Genomic DNA, 24295 nt, shown 5'->3' with positions numbered 1-24295 from the left:
AAACTCTGTGAGTTTTAGTTTTATGATTACCTTCAGTTTGTTCATTGTTGCCCATACTTAGGAGAGCCAACTGCCAGCGTGAGGAAAAGACATGCAGGAGATGGGCAGGAGGCATTTCCTTCCACAAGGCAGGAATTTCCAGGCAGGAGGGCAATTCCTTCTGCAAGGCAGTGTAATGGTTTTCAAGAGTGTAAAACAGGACTCACTTGTATTTCTTATTTGAAGTTAATCCTATTCATTGCTTACCTTCACTTTAAAGGTATAATTTAGAAGATAAAAAATTGGTATTTTCATTTCAATCCAGTTATATGAGTATTTATTGAGCACGTGCTTTGTGAACCCACCATGCTACAAGGATTCAAGGGGATCTGCAGATACAGAGTAGCATAAATGTTACAAGGGGGCTAAGAAACAGAGCCTTAGGTCTAAAAGGAAGGAGAGATTACATGTGGTTGGTGAGCTCAAGGAGTGACCACCCAGGCCTCCAGGTACAAGAGACTGGGGGGGCCCAAAGGGAAACAATGAATACCACTTGGGAGAAGGGGACAGGTGCTATGGAGGTGCATCCAAACATTTGGGGTTTTGGTTGTGGTGATGTTCAAATAAAGTGAGTGTGAATTTACCAAATCTAGAAAGCTGCTTTGATTTGTTTCGGAAATTATAAGCTCTCACTGGACTCGTGGCTACAGCCCCAGTGTTGTGGGAAACTGGGCAGAGGGTGGGGGGCATTGCAGCATGCTGGAATCTAGGCAGCAGAAAGCTGGGGTCTGAATGTTTGTGTCCCTCTGAAATTCATATGTTGAAATCCTACCCCCCAAGGTGATAGTATTAGGAACTGGGCCTTTGGGAGGTGATTAGGTCAGGAGGGCTTAGCTGTTATAAATGGGATTAGTGCCTTTATAAAAGAGGTGAGGGGAGCTTGTCTGCCCCTCCCACTATGTGAGAACACAGCAAACATGCTGTCTATGAACCAGGAAACAGGCCTTCACTAGATGCTGAATCTGTGGGGATCTTGATCTCTTCCCTACCTGAACCTCAGGTGGAGAGGAGAGGTCTGGAGCTGCATCCAGGTAGAGATTCCCCTGCATTCTGCCCAGGGCCACACGCACCGTGCAAGCAGCCCTGTAGCATTGATGGAGGGAGTGGCTGAGGTTTGGTGAGCAGTAGTGTGGGAACATGCTAATGTTGAGAGGGCTGGCACACAGCAGAGACCAAGAGTTCAAACCAGGAAGCTGCAGAGTAAGGGAACTTTGTAACTGGAGGCAAAAGACCAGGGCCAGGTGCTTGGGCTGTGGACTGCAGTCTGGTGTCCCTACAGGTCAAATAGGATTTGTTGTAGCTCAGAGGACACAGTATAGGGACCCAGTCTGTGACAGAGGCACGTGGGCCCTGGAGGACAGTATGCAGACCTGAGGCATGCTCCCCACCAAGACAAAATACTCCCACGCATCTCACCTTTCTCACCCAGCAAACCAGCCAGACCAGAGCTAGCACCGGAAAGAGACTGGCTCTTTCAAAGAGGGGAGGTCCACCTGAGCAGACTGAGAAACACAGCAGCACAGTCGGGGCTCACCAGGAGGATTAGATTTGCTACAGAGAAGTAAGGAGAACAGCACACCTGGGTTGTGGTGTGAACGCGTTGGTGACCCCATTTCATAAAATTGGAGTAAGAGAGAACCAGGTTGTGCAGGGCCAGGACAGCCAGTGAGAGGAGTTTGGATTTAATTTGCTGGCAATGGGGATTCATCGAATGTTTTATGAGCAGGGATGTGGCATGAACAGAACAGTGCTTTAAGAAGATTAATTTGGGATTGTATGATAGGTTGATTGACAGAAGTACATCGGCTCAGCAGTAAAAAGTCTTTTTTTAAAAAAAAAAACTGGTTTATTGTACAGTTTGCATTAGCTTTGACTGGCTTACATTTTGACTGAATTATTTTTTAAAAGATGATATGACTTTGTTTTTAAAGTTTTTTACAAAGTTAACAAATAAGGCCCTTAGATCATAGATGCTTTTTTATCATTTTGAATTCAATACTTAAGGGGAGGGGGTGAAGAGTTATTTATCAAAGCAGGAATGCTTGATTTCCCAACAGTGACAGTCCTTTTGTTTCAATTACTGCTCGTTTTCTGCAATATTTGTTAAGATGTCTTTGTCTTTCTTCTTCAACTGAGAATGTCAGAACACTTTGAAAAATAAAATGGATACCAAGGGCAATCCTGCAGTGTAGAGCAATTGCTGTACCTGTTTCCCCTGCCTGGTTATTTTAAAAAGATGTTATCTTTCTTTTGTCATAGACCATGGGCAAGAAGAGACACTTTAGGGGGTCTGCTCTTGCCTTCCAGATTGAACTGGACCTAGGGCCTTCCAAGGGGGGAGGGAGAGAGAGGAAGGGAGAAAGAATTAACATCAAATAACAGCTAATGATTTAGGTTTTAAGGTGTTATTGTGGGCCTAGACCAGGGGTCCTCAAACTTTTTAAACAGGGGGCCAGTTCACTGTCCCTCAGACTGTTGAAGGGCTGGACTATAGTTTAAAAAAAACTATGAACAAATTCCTATGCACACCGCACATATCTTATTTTGAAGTAAAACAAGCGAGCAAAAACACCCGCATGTGGCCTGCAGGCTGTAGTTTGAGGACACCCGGCCTATACTGTTCTGAGCTTTCTTCATACATTATTTAATCCTCACAGTGATCAATCCAGTAGATTCTATCATTACATCCATTTGACAGATGAGGAAACTAAGAGGGATTCATGTTCCTTGTCCAAGTTTATACAGCTAGTAAGTGGCAGCCGGGCTATTTTGGGAAAGAGTTTATGGGCTGCGCTTGTTCTGTGTTAGTTTATGTGCTCAGTATGTTTGGAAACATCAAGGTTGGTTAGATGTCTTCCCCTGGTGTCTCTAAAGCTCACGATTCCGTGAAGACATTTCTTTGGAAACAACCAAGAAGAAAAGGGATGAGTTCGTCTCTGTGCTAGAGCAGCAGAATCTGTGGCGGCTGCAGGGGGCTGTCTCTGGCGGCTCCTACTCACCACAGTATCTCATGTGTGCTAGCACTCCTGTGCTCAGGGAGACTTCCCGTTTCACCAGGTTGCAGGGGCCGGAGCAGCGAGGGGGAGGTTAATATGTTGTTGTAAAGGCATCGCAGCGCTCAGAGCTGCTGAACCCAAGTCCTTCGTGGGGACACACAGAGCTTACATGGCAAAAGTACTTCAGTTCTCGCACCTTCTCAGGATGATACCCCGTGTAGTTCCCCCTCCTCCTGCCTTTTTTGCCCAAGGGTTGAGTTGTGGAGTGGAAGAAAATGATGAGTTCTTAAAGAAGATTATAAGATATAAAATTTCAAAAATCACTGTTTTGCATACATCTGAATTATACAACAGTGGAGATGGAATTATTATGATACAATGTTACTAAAGATATGCAATAGAGGAATTTTTGAATTGTAAATATAATCACATTTCATTGGAAAGTGGCACAGTGGGTATGCTCATTTGACTTGTGACTTGCTTCAAGATAGGATCTGATGCTATAACTCACATCCTCCACTAGATTGCAAGCTCCATAAGAAAGAGCAGGGGCCTCGCTTGGTTTTCTCTGCTGCATCCCCCATGCCTGGAACATGTCGGATCCACAGAGGGTGCTCCGTAAATATTTGTTCAATAAGTGATGAATAAACGGTTTGAACATTAGTCACCCCTTAGAAATCCCACAAATGCGTCATCCTTCTCTCCCTCACTTCCTCCCTCCCGCACTTCCTCCCTCCTCCTTCCTTCCATCCATCTGTTTATCTATCTATCTGACCTGGTCATAAATAGTTTTGGATATAAAACTTCTGGAGCTGTAATGACTGGCTAAGAAGTGATTTTTTAAATTGCACATGAAAAGATCAACCTATTTATTGATACCAAAATGATACATTTCAGCTAGTTAAAAAAAATAAAAAAAGCAAACAACCATAACCACTGAGAAAAATTCTTTACAGGGAAAAATGACAAAGAGTTGCTATCTGTATTTTACAAGATGGTATAAATCAATAAATAAAACACTTAGACTTGAAGGAAATGTACCAAAAAAAAGAAAAAAAAAGATAACCACATTTTCCGTAATACTATTATTTTCTAGCGTTCCCATATTTTTTTGTACTATGCTTATCTCGTTTTTATTATTTAGAAAATGAATTTCTAAAAACAAAGTACAAGCTGACTTGATTCATGTGGTTTGATGCTTTTCCCCAGGGGGAGCAGCTCTGGACCTGAAAGCCTGCCCTCCCAAGCCCTTTCGCTGGATCCTCGACATGACCTGGCTGAATCTTGTGGAGCTGAGTAAACTGCCACAGTTTGCAGAAATTATGAACCAGGTAATGCAGTGAAGGGCTGGTTAAAAGCACGGCTCTATAAACCCTCACACAACCAGGCCATCTGAACTGGGGCATCCAGGTGGCATTTCCTGTACCTGCAGAGTCAGCCTGAGAGTGTAGATTTAAGGCCCTGTGGCTGTCTGGGGAAGGTTCTGGACAGATGGATGTCAGAGTTAACCCCTTCATAGGTGCAGGAAACTATCCTTTCCTTCTCTGTGGTGGGCATGGGTCATTTTTATATGCCTGTTTGAGCTGCTGCCAGAATCAGAACCAGCAGGTAGGCTTTTTTATTGTAGACTATTAATGTTTTTACATTTTTACTTCTGCCTATGCTTAAGTAATTTGTGTGAATTAAGGCAATTTGTACATTATCAGGCAAATTAAGAGGTTGGGATCATTTTTAGAAAATCAATCATTTTAATGGTGACAATATAAAATGGTGAAATAAAACAGTAAAACTGGTGAAACGGGTACCAATTTACCTGTTATTGTTTTTTCTTATTTGAAAATGTAAATTGGTTATTGTGGATTAATTGTTGATTCAACTATCACTGGAAGACAATGATGCAACTCAGAATAAAGATAATTGTTTATTATTAGAGTCTGTTGGTTACAACTGCTTGTCGTTGATGGGAGACTATAGTTTCCCAGTGTCAAATGCTGGTGATTATCTGTTTTCTGTGGTTTTAGGTGATCAACAAATGGGGCCTTAGGTAGTCTACGGGTTGGCAGAGGCCTCATGCCGTGATCACTAGTCCCCTGCCCAGTGTACTACATTAGCTGTGCCTGCTTCGTGGCTGGCATTTCTGAAACATGCAGATTCTACTCATTTGGCCATGGTTGGGTTAATTGGATAAACCCCCTGGGTTCCATCTGTGGGTGGGCAGTGAGCTTTGTTTTGTAGTTCAGCCACAGATGAGTCCCCCAACTCAAACAAATACTTTGGGGAAAAGAGTAGTCCAGGCCTGGTCAGAGACTGGTTAAGGGAGGTCTTAAAGCACCACTGGAAAAATCACTCAAAACCCATGCCCGCCACACAAGGATATTTATTATTGTTTGCTTCTGCCAATTAGATTTAAGTACCCATGATGTAGAATCTGGTAGCTGTTACTGCTTACTATGGGATAGGTAGTTTGTAACGATAATAACCCTGCAAGGGAAATGTTATTGACCCTACTTTATAGCTGAGAAAACTGAGAGTCGAAGAGATTAAGTACTTGCCCAAGGCTGCATAGCTAGTAGGTGACAAAGCTGTAATTTGACCTTCCAGCTCTTCCCATGCCACCACCAGTTATTTGGGGACCTGCAGCAGGAGGCCATTGGCCTGGCCTGGCTGTGGAAAGGAAGGGAGGAGGTAGGTCTCCTGGCTGAATGGCTGTCAGGAACTGAAACAAAAATAACCTCAAACAGCAGCTTCCCTGGCCTTGGCATCCCGGGCTGAACTGTTTAGCAACTGGTAGTGGTTTGTGCCAAGAGGTGAGGGCCAGGAAAAGGAGTGGGAAGTAGAGGTGGATGGCAAGGTGCTGGAAGCTCCCCCCAGAAGCTCTATTGTGGTCAATCATATTGATAATTAGCCAGTGGAAGGCCAGTAGCTCAGAATAATCATTAGCTCTCTTCTTGTGCCTCCTTCTCTCTGGCCGCTGGTGTGGAGGAGGCCTGCAGGGGGCGCTGTGGGTAGCAGTGCACAGGTGCAAGTGCAGGAGGGTAGGGTGGGCTGCACCCAGGGCCTCCAGGCTGCGTGTGGGCAGGTTCTCTGAGGGCAGCCAACCAGGGAGAGCCACTGCAGTCTTCAGGAGAAGGATGGCAGTTGTGAAACATTTTGGAAATGCCCCTCCATCTTTTAGTGCCCCAGGGACAAAGTGAGTTACAGAGTAACTGCTTTATTATTAATTTGCTCCCTGCCTGTATCTGTTATGACGAATTGTTCTCACAATGTGTTACTTTGGGAGTTACTTAACCTCTCTATGCCTCGATAGAACGTGGGCATGATAGAGGAAAAAGTACAATCTTCAGGTTGGGCACGTGGCATCTGCTGTATAGCAGCATTTGCTGTTTGTTATCAGTGCTCACCACGGCTTTTTAAAAAGTCCTTACAAGCACTGTGGAAGCAATCCAGCCTCATTGTTGCTGAGGAGCAGCGACAGGCCCACCAATCTGTAGTTTTTGTAATTAGTCTTGACTAATTACTTAGGCTGCAGAGAGCACCTTTTAATGCCTCTGAAAACTTGAGGTCCTCACCGTGCTTCTGAAAAGTATTTGAGGCCAGCTCTTGGAGAGACTTCTTCCATTCTTAGGTTTAAAGCCTCAAGGTGGGGAACCACTAGGAAAATGAAAGTTTCGATTCTGTCGTCTATCAGTATTTTTAAGCAGAGATCAACTTATAGAGGTTTGCTTATTAGAATGGTCTGTGTCAGTGGTTCTCAACTGAGGGTAATTTGTACCACCGTCAGGGGGAGTTTGGCAACATCTGGAGACATTTTTGATTGTTTTGACCTGGGTGGAGGTAGCTACTGGCACCTAGTGGGTTAGAGGCCAGGGATGCTGCTAAACATCCTTATACCTAGGAAAGCCCCTACAACAACGAATTATCCAGCACAAAATGTCGATAATACCAAAGTTGAGAAACATCGATCTGTATTTCTTCCTGCCCAACTATTTGGTATAACTGATGCGTGATCCTGATTTTAGCAAATAATGTTTAACAAAAAATGGAAACAGTGAAAGGGAATAATAATATCCATGTTATTTGAGTCATTGGTTCTGAAGAAATATTTAAACTGTTTTGTTATGCTTGAGAAATTATCTGCTTGTGAGGAGTGACCCTCTAAGGTTACTCAGAATGCTCTGTAATGTATTCCGATCACACAGGGTTCTATGGCTTGCTAATTGGCCTGTTTTTTCTTTCTTTCTTTTTTTTTTTTTAGATATCTCGTAATGAGAAGGGGTGGAAGAACTGGTTTGATAAAGATGCTCCAGAGGAGGAAATTATCCCTGATGGATATAATGATTCACTAGACACCTGCCGCAAACTTCTACTTATCAGGTGAGAGTAGGTATTATCAGACCTAGAGGTATCACTCCTGATTCGTCAAATTACAGGTCTCACCTCGGGGAGTTTACTTAACTATGTCCCTATGGTTATTGTAAGAAATGTGTGTGCTTCCCAATTGTGGTTTTGGATGGCAATTCTTCAGTTCCTTGACAAGCAAAATAAATGATGATGGTGGCAGGGAGAAATGTATTTTGACAATGTATTAATGATAGTGCTTTTAGCAAAAAAGTGTGAAAAGTATGCTTTTCTTACTCACTTTATTTATTATTTACCATTGAGTGAATCACTTATTGTTGAATTCACTTCTTTAAAAAAATAGACCTCATGAAGTTACAAGGCAATTAGTTTATACATTGAAATTCAATTTCATTTGAGAAAAAACCAAGAATATTGCATTACTGAAAGGTATAAATGCAATTTGGGCTATTTAAATGGAAATAAAAGTTTGAAATTGATTTTAAAGAAGAGTATTCCCCTCCCTTCTTAGTTTTCACATTTTCTCAGTATGCAGTAGCTCAAAGAGGCTTTCTATATTGGAAAAATCAGAGAGAGAGAGAGAGAGAGACAAAGAGAGAGAGAGACAGAGAGAGAGATTGGTGGGTAAAGTGGAGGGGAAAAGATAGGGAGAGATAAGACCACCAAAGGAATAATAATAAGATGTAGGATTATTTTGCAGCAATTTTTGTCTTTCCTAATGTTATACCCCTGAGGTTGCACTCCTTTAGAAAAAGTTATTTCCTGGATATTGCCACCCTTTAAGAGTGATTAGAATGGCAGTAATGGTGACCTCATAGTCTACAGAGTGTGAAAGGGCTACTTGTTTTTATTGGAACAAATGTGTCTTTTTTTTTATCCATCATTTTAAAATTGGATCTATGTCACATGTAATCTACTAGCAAATAAGAATCTGTAGAGCTTGTCTTTGATCTTTTACAACATGTCAAATATCAAATGACATATAATATGTCCATGTGTATAGATCCTACTATGATGTGTGGTACACAAATGGTATGACACAAATGTTTGCTGATCAGCTTACTTTTGATGACTTTGACATGCCGATTCTCCCCTGGAAGACTGCAGAGCTTCAGTGTGTGGCAGGTCAGCCCCCGTCAAGTACTGGAGCTGGCAGAGCACACTGTGTTGTTACCAGCTCTGCCCTACTCCTTGCCAGCGCTGGGCGCCAAAACCACGTGACTAAATTCGTACTTATGCAGAGATAGGAAACCTTGCCATCTCTCTTACACAGATCTGGGATAAGGGGAGAATTAGCTTGTTGCCCTTTTGCTAATTAAACATGTATTCTTTAACTGTTCAGAATTTTATACAATAAAAAATGAACACCCTGAATTTATTTCTTTTAACTTGTATTCACTTTTAGGTCTTGGTGCCCAGACCGCACTGTTTTTCAAGCAAGAAAGTATATTGCAGATTCTTTGGAGGAGAAGTACACAGAACCGGTTATCTTAAATTTGGAGAAAACTTGGGAAGAAAGTGATACCCGAACACCTCTGATATGTTTCCTGTCCATGGGATCTGATCCCACCATCCAAATCGATGCATTGGCCAAAAAACTGAAACTGGGTATGATTAGTAGTCTATGGAATTTAGTAACACTGACACATTTTTGCTTCAAATTTCACCTTTCATAGATGGTTCTTATAAATATATCTGTAAAACTGAGTTAGGAAAAAACGTTAAGCTTATTTTTCCTTTATCCTTCTATTATACCTCCCAGATTGAGGGTGTAATATAGGTATCTTTGTATAGAGACGAACACACTCATCTACCACATAGTGATTTTTTTGGTTTTTTTTTTTAAAGTTGTAAGTAGATGGCTGTATTGCATGGATAGCAGAATAGCAAGAATGAACACACAGGAGCAAAAGTCTATGTTATTGCCATGCCTATATAAAATGAGAGCAAAGTTTGTTGTGTCACGAATTGAAAAACTATAACCACTATTGTAATGCATAGTAATTAGGGATTCATTCATCAGGGGTTATTGCTTTCATTTAATAACCATTCAGTACAGGCAGTGTGCTGGATTTGAGGAGTACCTAGGTGAATACAACACAGCTGGCAAAGACAGACAGGTAAGCATGTACCTGAAGACAGTATGAAAACTGGGGTAACAGAGTTTCATAGAAGTGGCTGATCACAGGGTTCAGAGCTACTCAGACTTCCTAGGGTATAGGGGAAAGCATCACATTGATGGTATTTTCAGAAGGATCTTAAAAAAAATAGGTTAAAATTTACTGGGTGGGATGGTGGGAGAGAGAAAGAAAGTTATTCCAGAGGAGGAGGCAGGGGAAGGAGTTATAAACACTTAAGAGTGGCAGCAGTGACCGTGTCAGTGGAACTAAAAGATAGGAACGCAGGGCACATCCTCACAGGATGGAGCCACTCTATTAAAATATAAGGAGGACTGTTTATCCCCTCCTCCTACTCTGATAATCTAAATATTGTTGGCATTGCCATTTAAGGTCTTCCAAGTTCAGGTCTCTATAACTTTACTTTGTAAAGTTAAATTCATTCAGGTCTTTATAAAGATTATAAAAGTGATTGATTATATATCACCAAACCAATAAAACATTACATAAAATTTATCATATAGTTAACATAAACATGATATAATAAAATCGATTCATTCATGTCCATGTACTAGCCATATGGTCCTCTGCACAAAACCCTAAGCTTGTGGTAGCGTGGCCTATGGTTGTTCCCTCTTTTCTCATCTTGACTTTGTTATGTTTATTGTCACCACACTGTTCTGTGTTCTCGGTGGATCTGTGTTGAAATGGTCATTTTCTTCTATCTGAACACTCATACCCAATACAGGGGCTGCCGGGGTTCTTTTGGCAGTTGCTCATGGTTAAGTCTCATTAGCCACCTTTAAAGTAGACTGCTTTGCCCTGGTAATTACTGTAGCACACCAGCGGTCTGAGTTGATCTAAGAGTGGTGCTGCTCTAGTAGCCTTAGAGTTCACAAATCTCTCTTGGGTCTATTGCTTTGTAGGTCTTTACCCAGCTGCCTCTGTGCCCCACTTCTCTCTGCACATATGTGTCTTTTTTTCTCTCTGCTGGTGGCTCATGGGTGTCACTGCTTACATGCCCAGCATGTTCAGTGCTCTCAGGGAAACTCCCCTTCCTCTCTTGGTCCCCAGTTCAAATATCCAGTGAAGAAACTCACTGGCTTAGCTTTGACCACATGCTCCTTCTTGGGCCAATCAATGAATTGTTGCCATGGAGATAAGTTCCTAGAAGGAATCATATATATGGAGCTGGGGTTTGGGCATTTCTTTGAAAGGAATATAGTTCCTAAAAGAAGGGATATTCCACTAGAGTGACCACTTCAAATATTATCTGAAAGTAATGTTGCTATTTAAGAACAGAATTAAGAAATTCCAGGTCTTCTTTGGGAGAAATTATAACTATGACATTAAATAAATACAGAGGCCAGACTTGTGCTGCCACCTTTAGTGTTATCATACTGCTTTGCTTGGCAATTTGATGATTTCCATTTCTTGCTACTACTTTACTTATTCCAACAACAGTCCAGGCTTCTGTTGGTTACTTTATTAGGATATTTATACAAAGTAGATCTGATTTTGACACTGAAGGACCAATGAATTTTGTAAAGAATTCTACTGCCAAATTATTTTCAGCAATGTTAGGAAGTCTCATGCTGCTTTCCCCATTGGGCTAACAGTCCCAAAGATAGCTATTAAAATGAAACTGTTATATAGACAGACTAACATATTAATCTAGTCTCAACTATTAATATTTTATTTAGAAAACTAGATAATAGGTAATCATAGAATGATCAAGGTAAATGAGACTCTGGAAATCTTGGAATCTAACTATGGTCTGGAGATCGAGCCCCAGAGTTAATAAATGAGAGATCTGATTCAGGAACGCCACTGCAATGATCTCAGTGGTCTTTCTTTCTCATTCCCTCTCACTGGTTTTATGGATGAGTTAAACAGTTACCTGACAGTAACATGAAGATGCAACAGAATCCAATAAGTTTTCATAGGGAAACAGGAGAAGGAAAACTTCTGATTATAATTATTACCAGGTACTGGTCAGGATCTGCAGGTGACAACCTTGGAGCAGATAAATTCTGCACGAAAGTGCTGGGTTCCTGGCCAAGGGAGAGAAAGCAGATGGATTTTAGCATGAAAGCCCTACTAGGAGCCTGAGGAGAAGGGCAGTCCCTGAGGAAGTATGTGTTTGAAAACTAAGTCCAAAAACAAATGAAAGAGAACAAATAATACAAACCCACAAATACACAAAAGTGGAAGTGGGAAAATGGGTATAACAATATGTACAGATGGAATGTTTTAAGAAGGAGAGAATGGTATATAATTATATAATTATGATAATAAATTAGAAAAATCTCATTAAAATTGACAGGTTTATATAAATTTGTAACATATAAATTTATAAAATTTTCTTAGAAAAGGTAGAAAACCCTGACTAAGCCAATAATAAAGGTGAGAAAAATTAGAAGTTATAAGATTATTACTGCAGCAAAGGCTCTAGGCTAGGTGATTTTTTGATAAGTCTTTTAAAACTTTCAAGGACTTACACCTGCTATGTTCTGTTCTAGAACATGGAAAAGGAGGGTACATTTTCTTCTTTATTAGCATCGTTCTGATAGCAAAAACTGACCAAGATAGTAACTGCATAAAAGAAAGAAAACCACAGATTGATTCTACTTAATATAAATGTAAGGATCTTAGCTAAAATATAAGCAAGAAGAACTCAGAGTAACGTCAGCAAGATGTCAGAATACGAAGGGTAACCTGCTCATCTCTCTCCACAACAACAAGAATTCTGTACATATGTACAGACAAAAGTCTCCTTGCTGGAGTCTTGGGATGTAGGTTGGAGGTTGTGAAACCCCAGTAGAGCCAAGGACCTAGGAGCGTTGTTTTGAGGGTGCAGATTGGCACCCAGATGGCAGATCTGCTTTCTGTGCTCCTGGGTCCAAGCTGGAAATGGTTCTGTTCCACCAAGGGGCTTGGCTGCAGCTCTGTTTGGCCCTGAGTCTGCAACCAAAATCATCTGCCAAGGGGTACAGGAGGAATCAGGCACACCTAGTGCCTCAGCAGAGAGGTTTGTTTGTGTACTGATACCATTCTTGGCAGCGAACCTGAAAGTTGCCCTGTGGCTTAGCTCCAGCTTCCCTATACTGAGGTCCCAACTCAGAACAGCTTGCTCAAGAGCTCAGAGGAAGACTTACTTATATCTTGCATCCCAGGAGTTGGAGCCTCCATGAAGGGCTTGCTAACCTGCATACCACAGCAGATCCCAAGGGAGCCCGGTGTCAGCTACAGCCCCTCCTGCTGCAGTCAGGAAACTGTTCTTTCTCTTCAGAGACCTGCTGAGAGATGCACTCCCATCTGAACTAATGAGATGGGCTCATCAGCCTCTGTCCTACAGCAGATCCTGAGGGCACCAAGTCTCAGCTCTGGCCACGCCCTTACTGTAGTTGGAGAACTATCCCCCATGTGCAGGAACCTGCTGGGATACATGTTCCTGCCTAGGCCACTGGGATAGGATTCTGGGCTCAGGGCCCTGGCCAGCTTTCCCACACAGCCTGGGGTACCTTTCTCAAGTATTCCCCACATCTATCTGGGCTGGAGAGCTATGTCCACTTCAGAGCCCTGAGACTTGTGGCAAATATGGGCTTAGAGATGGCTGCAGTGGTTATGTGCTCAGGGAACATAAAACTCATTCTGCTTAGATTCACTGGAAGGCCCTTAGAAAAACAGGCACAAAGCCAGACTGTGAAAGCTGGAATAATATCTGAATTCTTAATGCGCAGAAGTTGTTGCATATCCAGAAGCATCAAGTACATTCAGGGAAATATGACCCCACCAAATGGACAAAATAAGGCACCAGAGACTGACTCTAAAGTGATGGAGATGTGTGATCTCTCAGACAAAGAATTCAAAATAGCTGTTTTAAGGAAGCTCAATATACCTAAAAAACAAAAAAAAGAACCACAGAAAAATAATTTAGAAACGTATCAGAGAAATTTAACAAAGAGATTGAAATAATTTTAAAAAATCAAACAGAAATCTTTGAGCTGAAAAACTACAATGAATGAAATGAAAAATTCAATAGAGAGCATCAGCTGCAGAATTGATCAAATAGAAGACGCAGGGACCTTGAAAACAGGCTGTTTGAAAATATACAGCCAGAGGAGAAGAAAGAAAAAAGATGAAAAGGAACAAGAAAGAGTATGGGATCTATGGGACAACATCAAAAGACCAAATATTTGAGTTATAGGGGCTGAAGGGAGTAGTTAAGAAAGACAGATTAGAAAGTTTATTCAAAGAAATAATAACAGAAAACTTTCCCAAATGAAAGAAAGATACAGATATCCAGATACAGGAAGGTAAACTATATCATCTTGGACTACAAGGTTTGGGCTATTTGTATAAGGACATACAGACTGAAAATGAAGGGATGGAAAAAGATATTCTGTGGATATGGAAACCAAAAAGAGCAGGAATCACTATGTTTATGAGAGATAAAATAGACTTTAAGCAAAAAACTGTAAAAAGAGACAAAGAAGGCCATTGTACAATGTTAAAGGGATCAATACAGCAAGAAGATATAACAATTATAAATATACATGCATCCAACATTGAAGCCCCTTAATATAAAAAGCAAATATTAGTAGACTTAAAGGAAAAGATAAGCTGTGATATAATAATAATAGGAAATTTCAACACCCACTTTTAGCAATGGGCAGATCATGCAGACAGAAAATCAACAAACAAATATCAGAGTTAAACCATACCCTAGATAAAATGAACCTACCAAACACGTATAGAACATTCCATCCTGGGGCTACAGAATACAGACTCTTCTCAAGAATAGCACATGGAACATTCTCCAGGATAGATTATATGTTAGGCCACAAAACAAGTCTTAACAACTTTTTAAAAATCAAAATCATGCCAAGTATCTTTTCTGACCACAATGAAATAAAACTAGAAATCAATAACAGGGGAAACAGGGAAATTAAACAATCTGCTCCTGAATAACCAATGATTCAGTTAAGAAATTAAAAATTTGTTGAGACAAATAAAAATAGAAAAACAATATACTAAAACATATGGGGTTACAGCAAAAGCAGTTTGGAGGGAGAAGTTTATAGCAGTAAACACCTACATCAAAAAAGTAGAAAGATCTCAAACAATCTAATGTAGCACCTCAAGGAACTGGAAAAATAAGAACTAACTAAACCCAAAATTAGTAGAAGGAAAGAAATAATAAAAGTCAGAGCAGAAATAAGTAAAATAGAGACTAAAAAAACAGTACAGAAAATCAGCAAAATGAACAGTTGGGTTTTTTGAAAAGGTGAACAAAATCGACAAACCTTTTCACTAGATGAAGGAAAAAAGAGAAATAACTCAAATGAAATCAGAGATGAAAAAGAAGATGTCACAACTGATACCACAGAAATGCAAAAGATCATTAAAGACTATTATGAACAGTTATCTGCCAACAAATTGGAACACTTAGAAGAAATAGATACATTCCTGGATACATACAACCTACCAAGATTGAATCATGAAAAAGTAGAAAACCTGAACAAACCAATAAAGAATAACTAGAGTATATCAATAATTAAAAGTTTCCCATCTAAGGAAAGCTCAGGACCCAATGGTTTCCCTGCTGAATTTGACTAAATATTTAAAGAAGCAATAATACCAGTTGTACTCAAACCATTCCCCAAAATTGAAGTGGCTGGGAATTTTTCCAAACTCATTTTACAAGGCCAGCATAACCCTGATACCAAAACCAGATAAGGGACACAACAACAAAAAAGGAAAATTACAGGCCTACAGGTTCTATCTTTGATGAACTCAGATGCAAAAATCCTTAACAAAATACTAGCAAACTAAATCCAACAGCACATTGAAAAGATCATTCACCATGATCCAGCGAGATGCCAGGATGTTTCAACATATGTAAACCAATAAACATGATACATCACATTAACAGAAGGAAGGACAAAACCCAGATGATCAGCTCAATAGATGCAGAAAAAGTTAGATAAAAGTTCACATCTTTCCATGATTAAAACCTTAAAAAAATTAAATATAGAAGGAATGTACCTCAACACAATAAAGGTTGTATATGACAAACCCACAGCTAACATCATGCTGAATGAGGAAAAGTTGAAAGCTTTTCCTCTAAAATCTGCAACAAGACAAGGATGCCTACTCTCACCACTTCTGTTTAACATAGTCCTGGAAGTCCTAGCCAGAGCAATCAGGCAAGAGAAAGAAATAAAGGGCATGCAAATTGAAGAGGAGGAAGTCAAATTGTCTCTATTTGCAGACAATATGATCTTATATATAGAAGACCCTACAGAATCCACCCAAAAATGGTTAGACTAATAAACAAATTCAGTAAAGTTGTAGAATACAAAATAAACGTGAAAATCAGTAGGGTTTCTGTACACCAGCAGCAAGCTATCTGAAAATGAAATCAAGAAAGAAATCCCATTTACAATAGTGACACAAAAACCCCAAACAAACTCTAGGAGCAAACTTAACCAAAGACATGATAAATCTCTGCAATGAAAACTGTAAAACATGATGAAAAAAATGAAGAGGACATAAATAAATGGAAAGATATTCCATGTTCATGGTATAGGAATTGGGAGAATTAACATTGTTAAAATATTCATACAACCCAAAGATATCTACAGATTCAATACAATCCCTATCAAAAGACCAATGCCATTTTTCACAGAAATAGAAAAATCAATTCTAAAATTCATGTGGAACCACAGAAGACCCCAAATAGCTAAAGAAATCTAGAACAAAGGGAACAAAGCTGGAGGCATCACAATACCTGACTACAAAGCATTAGTAACACAAACATAATGGTACTGGCATAAAAACAGACACATAGGCCAATGGAACAGAATAAATTACCCAGAAATGAATCCATCTATTTATAGCCAATTGATTTTTGACAAAGGCATCAAGAACATACACTTGCGAAAGGACAATCCCTTCAGTAAATGGTGCTGAGAAAACTGAATATCCACATGCAAAAGAATGAAACTAGACCCTTATCTCTCACCACTTACAAAAATAAACTCAAAATAGATTAAAGACTTAGATGTAAGACCTCAGACGTCTACTAGAAAAATATCATAGGAGTAATAGAGGAGAGGGTGTCTTGGGGAGAGGTTGGTCAATAGGTACCAAGTTACAGTTATATAGGAAGAATGAGTTCTGGTGTTCTATTGCACAGTGGGATGACTATAGTTAATAATAATGTATTATATATTTCCATAGCTAGAAGAGAGAATATTGAGTGCTCTCACCACAAAGAAATGCCAGTGTTTGAAGTGATAGATATGCTTAGACATACTTAGACTTACTTACACATTTGATTATTGCACAATGTGTACATGTATCAAAACATCACACTGTACCCTGTAAATATGTGTAATCATTGTGTGTTAGTTAAAAATAGAATAACACTTTTAAAAAGGAAGAATCCAGTGGGAGATTAAACAATAACTTGCAAATAATAACATGCCTTCACAAGTAAGAACACACAGGCAAATATAGTGACCCTTGAACAGCATTGAGGATAAGAGTGCCCTCTTATTCCCCCAGCCCTCTGTTCCCCCCAAAATTCATATATAACTTTTGACTCTCCAAAAGATTACCTACTAATAGCCCACCATTGACCAGAAGCTTACCGATGACATAAACAGTCATTTAACATATATTTTGTATGTTATATGTATTATATATTCTTACAATAAAGTAAACCAGAGGAAAGAAAATGTTTTTAAGAAAATCATAAGGAAGATAAAACATAGTTATTAATACTATTTGTTAAGTGAAAGTGGATCATCATAAAGTTCTTCATCCTCCTTATCTTCAAGTTGAGTAGGCTGATGAAGAGGAAGAGGAGGGGCTGGTAGGCTGTCTCAGGGGTGGTGGAGGTGGAAGGGGAGGCAGGAGAGAAAGCACACCTGGTGTAACTTTTATTGGAACAAAAATCTGTGTATTAGCAGACCCACACAGTGCAAACCCATGTTCAAGGATCAGCTGTGTAAGAAGATGCAATATTAAGAAATCTCATCAAAACAGTAACTGAAAGATTTTTTTCCTAAGCTATCATATATTTTAGTATCTTGATAGATACTAAAAAGAATTTTTATAAAAATTCAACATTTATATTTGACTTTCAAAAAGAAGAAACAGAAGAGTATTTTGTTAATATACTGAATGTGCACCTCAAACATCAACATCATACTTATTGGTGAACAACTAGTGACATATTCATTAAAGTCAGGAAACCGACAAAGATGTTTGCTGTAGCCAGTATTATTTAGCATTATGGTAGAAGATATAGCTAATGTAAGCATCGTAAATAAAAGATATAACTACTGGAAAGGAGGGGGAAAATCAGCATTATTCTCAGACGATGTAATTGTCTAACAAAAAACACAAATTAATCACTGAACAACTGTTAGACTTAATAGGATAGCTCAATGAGGTGACTGGTCACAAATAAATATGTGAAAAAATCAATGGCACTTTCTTGTAAAATAAAATGTAAAAATCCCATTCATTGTGGCAATAAAAATAAAACCAAGAAATATTTTTTAAAAATACCTATTTGAAGAAAATTATAAAACTTTCTTAGAGACATAAAAGTAGATTAGAATAAATGGAGAGTTAAATCACATTCCCAGGATAGAGATTCAATATTGTAAAGGTGTCAATATTCTCTAAATTAATCTATAAATTGAATGGAAGTCTAATCAAAATCGAAAGAGTATTTTTTTCTCTAATTGGATAGTAGAGGGATATTAGATCATCTGGAACCATAAATGGACAAGAACAGCCAAGAAAACTTGAAAAGAAAAAAGAATAATGGGGAATCAGCATCACCAGATTTGTAAAACCTTATCAAATGGCAATAATTTAATCAGGGTGTAGCTGCTTCGGAATAGATAAACAGATCAATGGAGTAAAATGAAAGGCCCCAAATTAGACTCTAGTATACATAATAGCTTAGTATATGATAAGATTCACATTTCAAATCAGTGAAAGAAAAATGCACGAGTCAATAAACAGTGTTGAGATGTTAATAGGAGGTTAACTTTGGAAGAAAGTAAGTTTTATCTCACATTAAACTCCAGAGAAAATTCTAGATTGATTAAGGTACTAAGTGCTTTAATTAAGCTGTTAAAGAAGAAAAAGAATATATTGAATTAGTTATATACTGTTGAGTGGCTAAGATTTTCTTAACCATAATACCAGAGTCTAAAATCAGAGGTACATACAAGGTACATAATATGCCTGTATGAAGTTTTAAAACTTCTGTATGTCAGAAGCACCATAAATAAAATAAAAACACAAATGGGGATAGGAGTGTGGGCTTGGAATTACAGCGTTCGATTTCAGTGGGAAATGCTAGCAGTCCATTTTTATATGTCACAAGTCCTTAAAACATTTGAATGCTTTGTCCAAATAATTCTATAATTATGAATCCCTTCTAAGAACATAGTGATAGATATACATCAAGATTTATATACAATGATGTTTAATCTGGTGATATTTATGATATTTAAAAATCAAAAATCTCTTAACTATATAAAAGGGTAGTAGTTGAATGAACACGGATGCATGAGTGTGATGGAACACTGTTGCCATTAAAAACTGCTTTCCAATAATATTTAATGAAAGTAAAATATTCATAATATGCTATTAAAAAGTAGAGATATAAGATAACTTATAATACATATATGTGTGTAAATTTTAATATAGTTCTATAACTTCTCATTCAAAACTCTTGGGGCCACATATTTTCAGAAATCAGAATTTTCCAGCTTTTAGAAAGATAATATTCCATATATTATGTAATACACTGCAGATAAGAGTATAAATACTCGGAAAGATAGGGATAAGTAAAGATCATAAATAGCCTTACATTCATTCAGGTTAGCTTTTTCCACCAAAATGATTTTATGGCAAAACTGTCCATTTCAGAGCTTTTTGAATTTTGAAATGAGGGTAAGGGATTGTGGATTATGCATATTAAAGGGGTTAGAATGAAGATCTCTAGGGAGAAATACTGGTGACTTTCATTTTCTTCCTTAAACTCTCTTGTATTATATTTTCCAAACCTTTTGATGCGAACATATATTACTTAATTAGAAATAAAAGTCAAAAAATAAAAAAAGAGAAGGAAGAAATGTGGAAGAGACACAAGCTTAATTTTGGACAGGAGTAGAAAGGCAGTCAACCTCTTGCTAAAGTCTTTCAAATACAGACAACTTGAAATAAAACCCAAATCACTGAAGAGTAATTACACTGCATTACCTGCAGCAACATTCCTGCAATGTCCGCTGCATCCATGCTTCTCTGAGAATCCTCCTCATGATGTCTGGGCAATTCTCGCTCCTCCAAAAAAAAAAAAAACCAAAAAAACAAAACTCAGCCTATGCTGCCTTTTGTCTCACTGATGCCTGTCCTTGGGACCTTTTCCCTCCTTAAGTGGGAAGCCTCCTCACTTTTCCAGTGTCCTTCAATGTAGTTTTTCCAGGCCATCCAGAAAATTAATCAAATATTAATTACTTTATATTAAAAATGAAGAAAGCTTACAAATCAACAACAACCTTCCATTTTAAGAAGCTTTGAAAAAAAAGAGTAAACTAACCTACAGCAGTTAAAAGGAAGAAAAAATAAATATTTGAGTGGAAAAAAATAGAGAATAGAAAAACAACAACCAATAAACCAAAAGTATCTTTTTTTGAAAAGATCAACAAAATTGATAAACATTTAGCTAGACTGATCAAGAATAAAAGAGATTGCTATAGCAAGGACTTCCAGCACTATGTTGAATAGAAGTGGAGATATTGGGCAACCTTGCCTTGTTCCAGTTCTAAGTGGGAATGCTTTCAATTTTTTCCCCATTCAGTATGATGTTGGCTGTGGATTTGTCATATATGGCTTGTATCACTTTTAGGTAAGCCCCATCTATGCCTATTTTGTTGAGTGTTCTTATCATAAAAAGGGTGTTGAATTGTGTCAAATGCTTTTTCTGTGTCTATTGAGAGGATCATGTGGTCTTTGTTTTTGCTTCTGTTTATATGGTGGATTACATTTATAGATTTGCATATGTTGAACCATCCCTGCATCCCTGGGATGAAGCCCACTTGGTTGTAGTGGATTATTTTCTTGATAAGCACCTGGATTTGATTGGCTAGGATTTTGTTGAGAATTTTTGCAACTATATTCATAAGGGATATTAGTCTATAGTTTTCTTTTTTTGTTGCATCCTTTCCTGGTTTTGATATCAGGATTATGTTGACTTCATAAAATGTGTTGGGGAGAATTCCATCCTTCTTGGTGTTGTGGAATAATTTCTGCAGGGTAGGCACCAGATCTTTGTAGGTGTGGTAAAATTCAGATGTGAAACCATCTGGTCCAGGATTTTTCTTTTTAGTAATGTTTTTTTATGGCTGTTTCAATTTCAGTATTTGATATTGGTCTATTCAAGAATTCTATTTCTTCCTGGTTGAGCCTAGGGAGGCTGTACTCTCCCTCTTTGCTAATGATATGATATTATTCCTAGAAAACCCCAAAGATTCAGCCAAGAGATTACTTGAATTGATAAATGAATTCAGTAAAGTATCAGGATACTAGAATTTATTTTGAACTCAGGAAAATCAGCAAGAAAACATCAAACAATGCCATCAAAAAGTGGGCAAAGGACATGAACAGAAACTTTTCAAAAGAAGACAGAATAATGGCCAACAAACATATGAAAAAATGCTCAACATATCTAATCATCAGGGAAATGCAAATCAAAACCACAATGAGATATCACTTATCTCCAGTGAGAATGCCTCTTATTAACAAGTCCCAAACAATAAATGTTGGCGTGGATGTGGAGACATAGGAACATTCCTACATTGCTGGTGGGACTGCAAACTAGTTAAGCCTGTGTGGAAAGCAATATGGAGATATCTTAAAGTGATACAAGTCGATCTGCCATTTGATCCAGCAATCCTATTACTGGGCATCTACCCAAAAGAACAAAAGTCACTCTATGAAAAAGACACCCACACTTGAATGTATAGCAGCACAATTCACAATAGCAAAGATGTGGAAACAACAGAAGTGCCCATCAATACATGAGTGGATTAATAAAATGTAATATATGTATACCATGAAGCACTATTCAGCTGTAAGAAACAACAGTGATATAGCACCTCTTGTATTTTCCTGGCTAGAACTGGAACCCATACTGTTAAGTGAATTATCCCAAGAATGGAAAAACAAGCACTACATGTACTCACCAGCAAATTGGTATTAACTGATCAACACCTAAGTGGACATATAAGAATAACATTTATTGGATGTCAGGCGGTGGGGAGGAGATGGATATATACATACATAATGAATGCGATGCACACCAACTGGGGGATGGACACACTTGAAGCTTTGACTCGAGGGAGGAGGGGACCAAGGGCAATATACGTAACCTTAACATTTGTACTGTCACAATATGCTGGGGAAAAAAAAGAATAAAAGGGAGAAGGCTAAGATTACTAATATCAGCAATGAAAGAGAGATGTCACTATGGACCTGAGACATTTTTAAAATCATAAGGAGATACTGTGAACAGTTACACCAACAAATTAGATAACCTGTATGAAATGGGCAAATTATTATAAAGAGAAAACTGTTGAAAGTGACTCAAAAAGAAATAGAAGATATGAATAGACCTACAAGTAAAGAGATTGATTTATTAACCAAAAAATTGCCACAAAAGAAATCTCAGGCCCAGATGGCTTCATTCGTGAATTCTATCAGATATTTAAAGAATAGCATGAGTTTTTCCACAAACTTTTATGAAAAATAGAAGAGAAGGAACACTTTCCAACTCATTCTATGAGACCAGTATTATTCTGATATAAAATGCAGACAAAGACATCATAAAATCCTACAGACCATTATCTTTTATGAACATACAAGGAAAAATTCTCAACAAAATATTATCAAACAAAATGCAGCACAATATAAAAAAGATTATACACTATGACCAAGTGGATTTATCTCAGGAATGCAAGGTTGGTTAAACATGAAAATCAATGTAATGCAATATATTAATAGAATAAAAGACAAAAACCACATGATCATCTCAATAGATGCTGTCAGTCTGTTTGGGCTGCTATAACAAAATATCATAAACTGGGTATCTTATAAACAACAGAAGTTTATTTCTCATAGTTTTAAAGGCTGAGAATTCAAAGATCAAGGTTTGGTATCTGGTGAGGGCTCAGTCTCTGCTTCCAAGATGGTGCCTTGAATGTTGTGTTCTCACATGGCAGAAGGGACAAGAGTCTCTTATGGGCCTCTTCTGTAAGGGCACCAGTCCCATTCATGAGGGCACCAATCCCATTCATGTCCTCATGACCTGATTGCCTTGTAATACCATCACTTGGGGGATTGGGTTTCAACATATGAATTTTAGGGAAGGTAAACATTCAGTCCATTGCAGATGCAAAAAAAGGCATTGGAAAAAATCCAACATCTTTCATTAAAAATACACTTAGCAAACCAGGAATAAAAGGAAATTTCCTCAACCTCATAAAGGTTATATACAAAAACCCCACAGCTAATATCATGCTTATGGTGAAAGACTAAATGCTTTCCCAGAAGATCAGGAGCAAGATAAGGATGTCTCCTCCAAGCACTTCTATTCAGCACTGTATTGGAGGTTTAGACAAGGCAATTAGACCCAACAAAGAAATCAAAGGCATTTACATTGGAAAGGAAGAAGTTAAACTATCTCTATTCCCAGATGATGTGACTGTATATGTAGAAAATCCTGAGAAGTCTACCAAAAAAAAAAACAATTAGAGCTGATAGATGAGGTCAGCAAGATTGCAGGCTACAAGATCAATATTTTAATAGCTATCATATTTCTATACACTAGTGAAAACAATTCAAAAATGAAATTATAAACACAATTACAATTCATTTACAATATCATGAAATTACTTATGAATAGCTCTAACAAAAGAAGTGCAAGATTTGAACAGTGAAAAATTTAAAAACATAGCTAAACAAATTAAAGACCTAAATTAATGAGAAAACATCCCACATTCATGGATAAGACTACTTTGGTATGATAGCAGTACTCTTCTAATTGATTTAATTCAATCCCTATCAAAATCCCAACAGCCTGTTTTTTGTGGAAATTGAGAAACTTATCCTAAAATTTGTATGGGAATGCATGAGACTCGGACTAGCCAAAACAATCTTGAAAAGGAGACCAAAGTGGTAGAATTCATACTTCCCAATTTTAAAACTTACTACAAAGCTACAGTAATCAAGACAGTATGATTTGGCATAAAGATTTGCATCTCAGTACAATAAAATTGAAAGTCCAGAAGTAAACCCTCACTTATATGGTCAGTTGGTTTTTAACAAGGGTTCAAAGACCATTCAATATGGGAAAGGACAGTCTTTTCAACAAATGATGCTGGAAAAACTGATATTCACTTGCAAAAGAATGAAATTTGATCTTTACATCACATCATATCCAAAAATTAATTCAAAATGAATCAGAGCCATAAATGTAAACTCTAAAACCATAACACCCTTAGAAGAAAACATAAGAGTAAATCTTTGTGACCTTGAATTAGGGAATGGTTTTCTAGGTAAACAAAAAAGATAAACATAGGTAACAAAAAAAAATTTAGACTTTATCATAATTCAAAATTTGTGCTTTCAAGAGCACCTTCAAAGGACAGCGTACAAAATGGGAGAAAATATTTGCAGATCATATATCTA

General features: G+C 38.1%; 1 protein-coding gene across 1 annotated transcript in view; it reads left to right on the top strand.

Annotated features, from left to right (window-relative positions):
* The window catches only part of DNAH8 (dynein axonemal heavy chain 8), a 285679-nt gene that overhangs the window by 207805 nt on the left and 53579 nt on the right, over positions 1-24295 (top strand). Inside the window, exons 79-81 of the mRNA XM_076003387.1 lie at positions 4245-4366; positions 7291-7409; positions 8800-9002. Of these exons, the coding sequence (XP_075859502.1) occupies positions 4245-4366; positions 7291-7409; positions 8800-9002 (444 nt within the window). The remainder of the gene's footprint in view (positions 1-4244; positions 4367-7290; positions 7410-8799; positions 9003-24295) is intronic.

Source organism: Microcebus murinus, chromosome 5 (assembly GCF_040939455.1).
Source record: "Microcebus murinus isolate Inina chromosome 5, M.murinus_Inina_mat1.0, whole genome shotgun sequence".
Classification (NCBI taxonomy): Eukaryota; Metazoa; Chordata; class Mammalia; order Primates; family Cheirogaleidae; genus Microcebus; species Microcebus murinus.
Note: the sequence above shows the minus strand (reverse complement) of the source record. Positions and strands in the feature narration are given on the sequence as shown.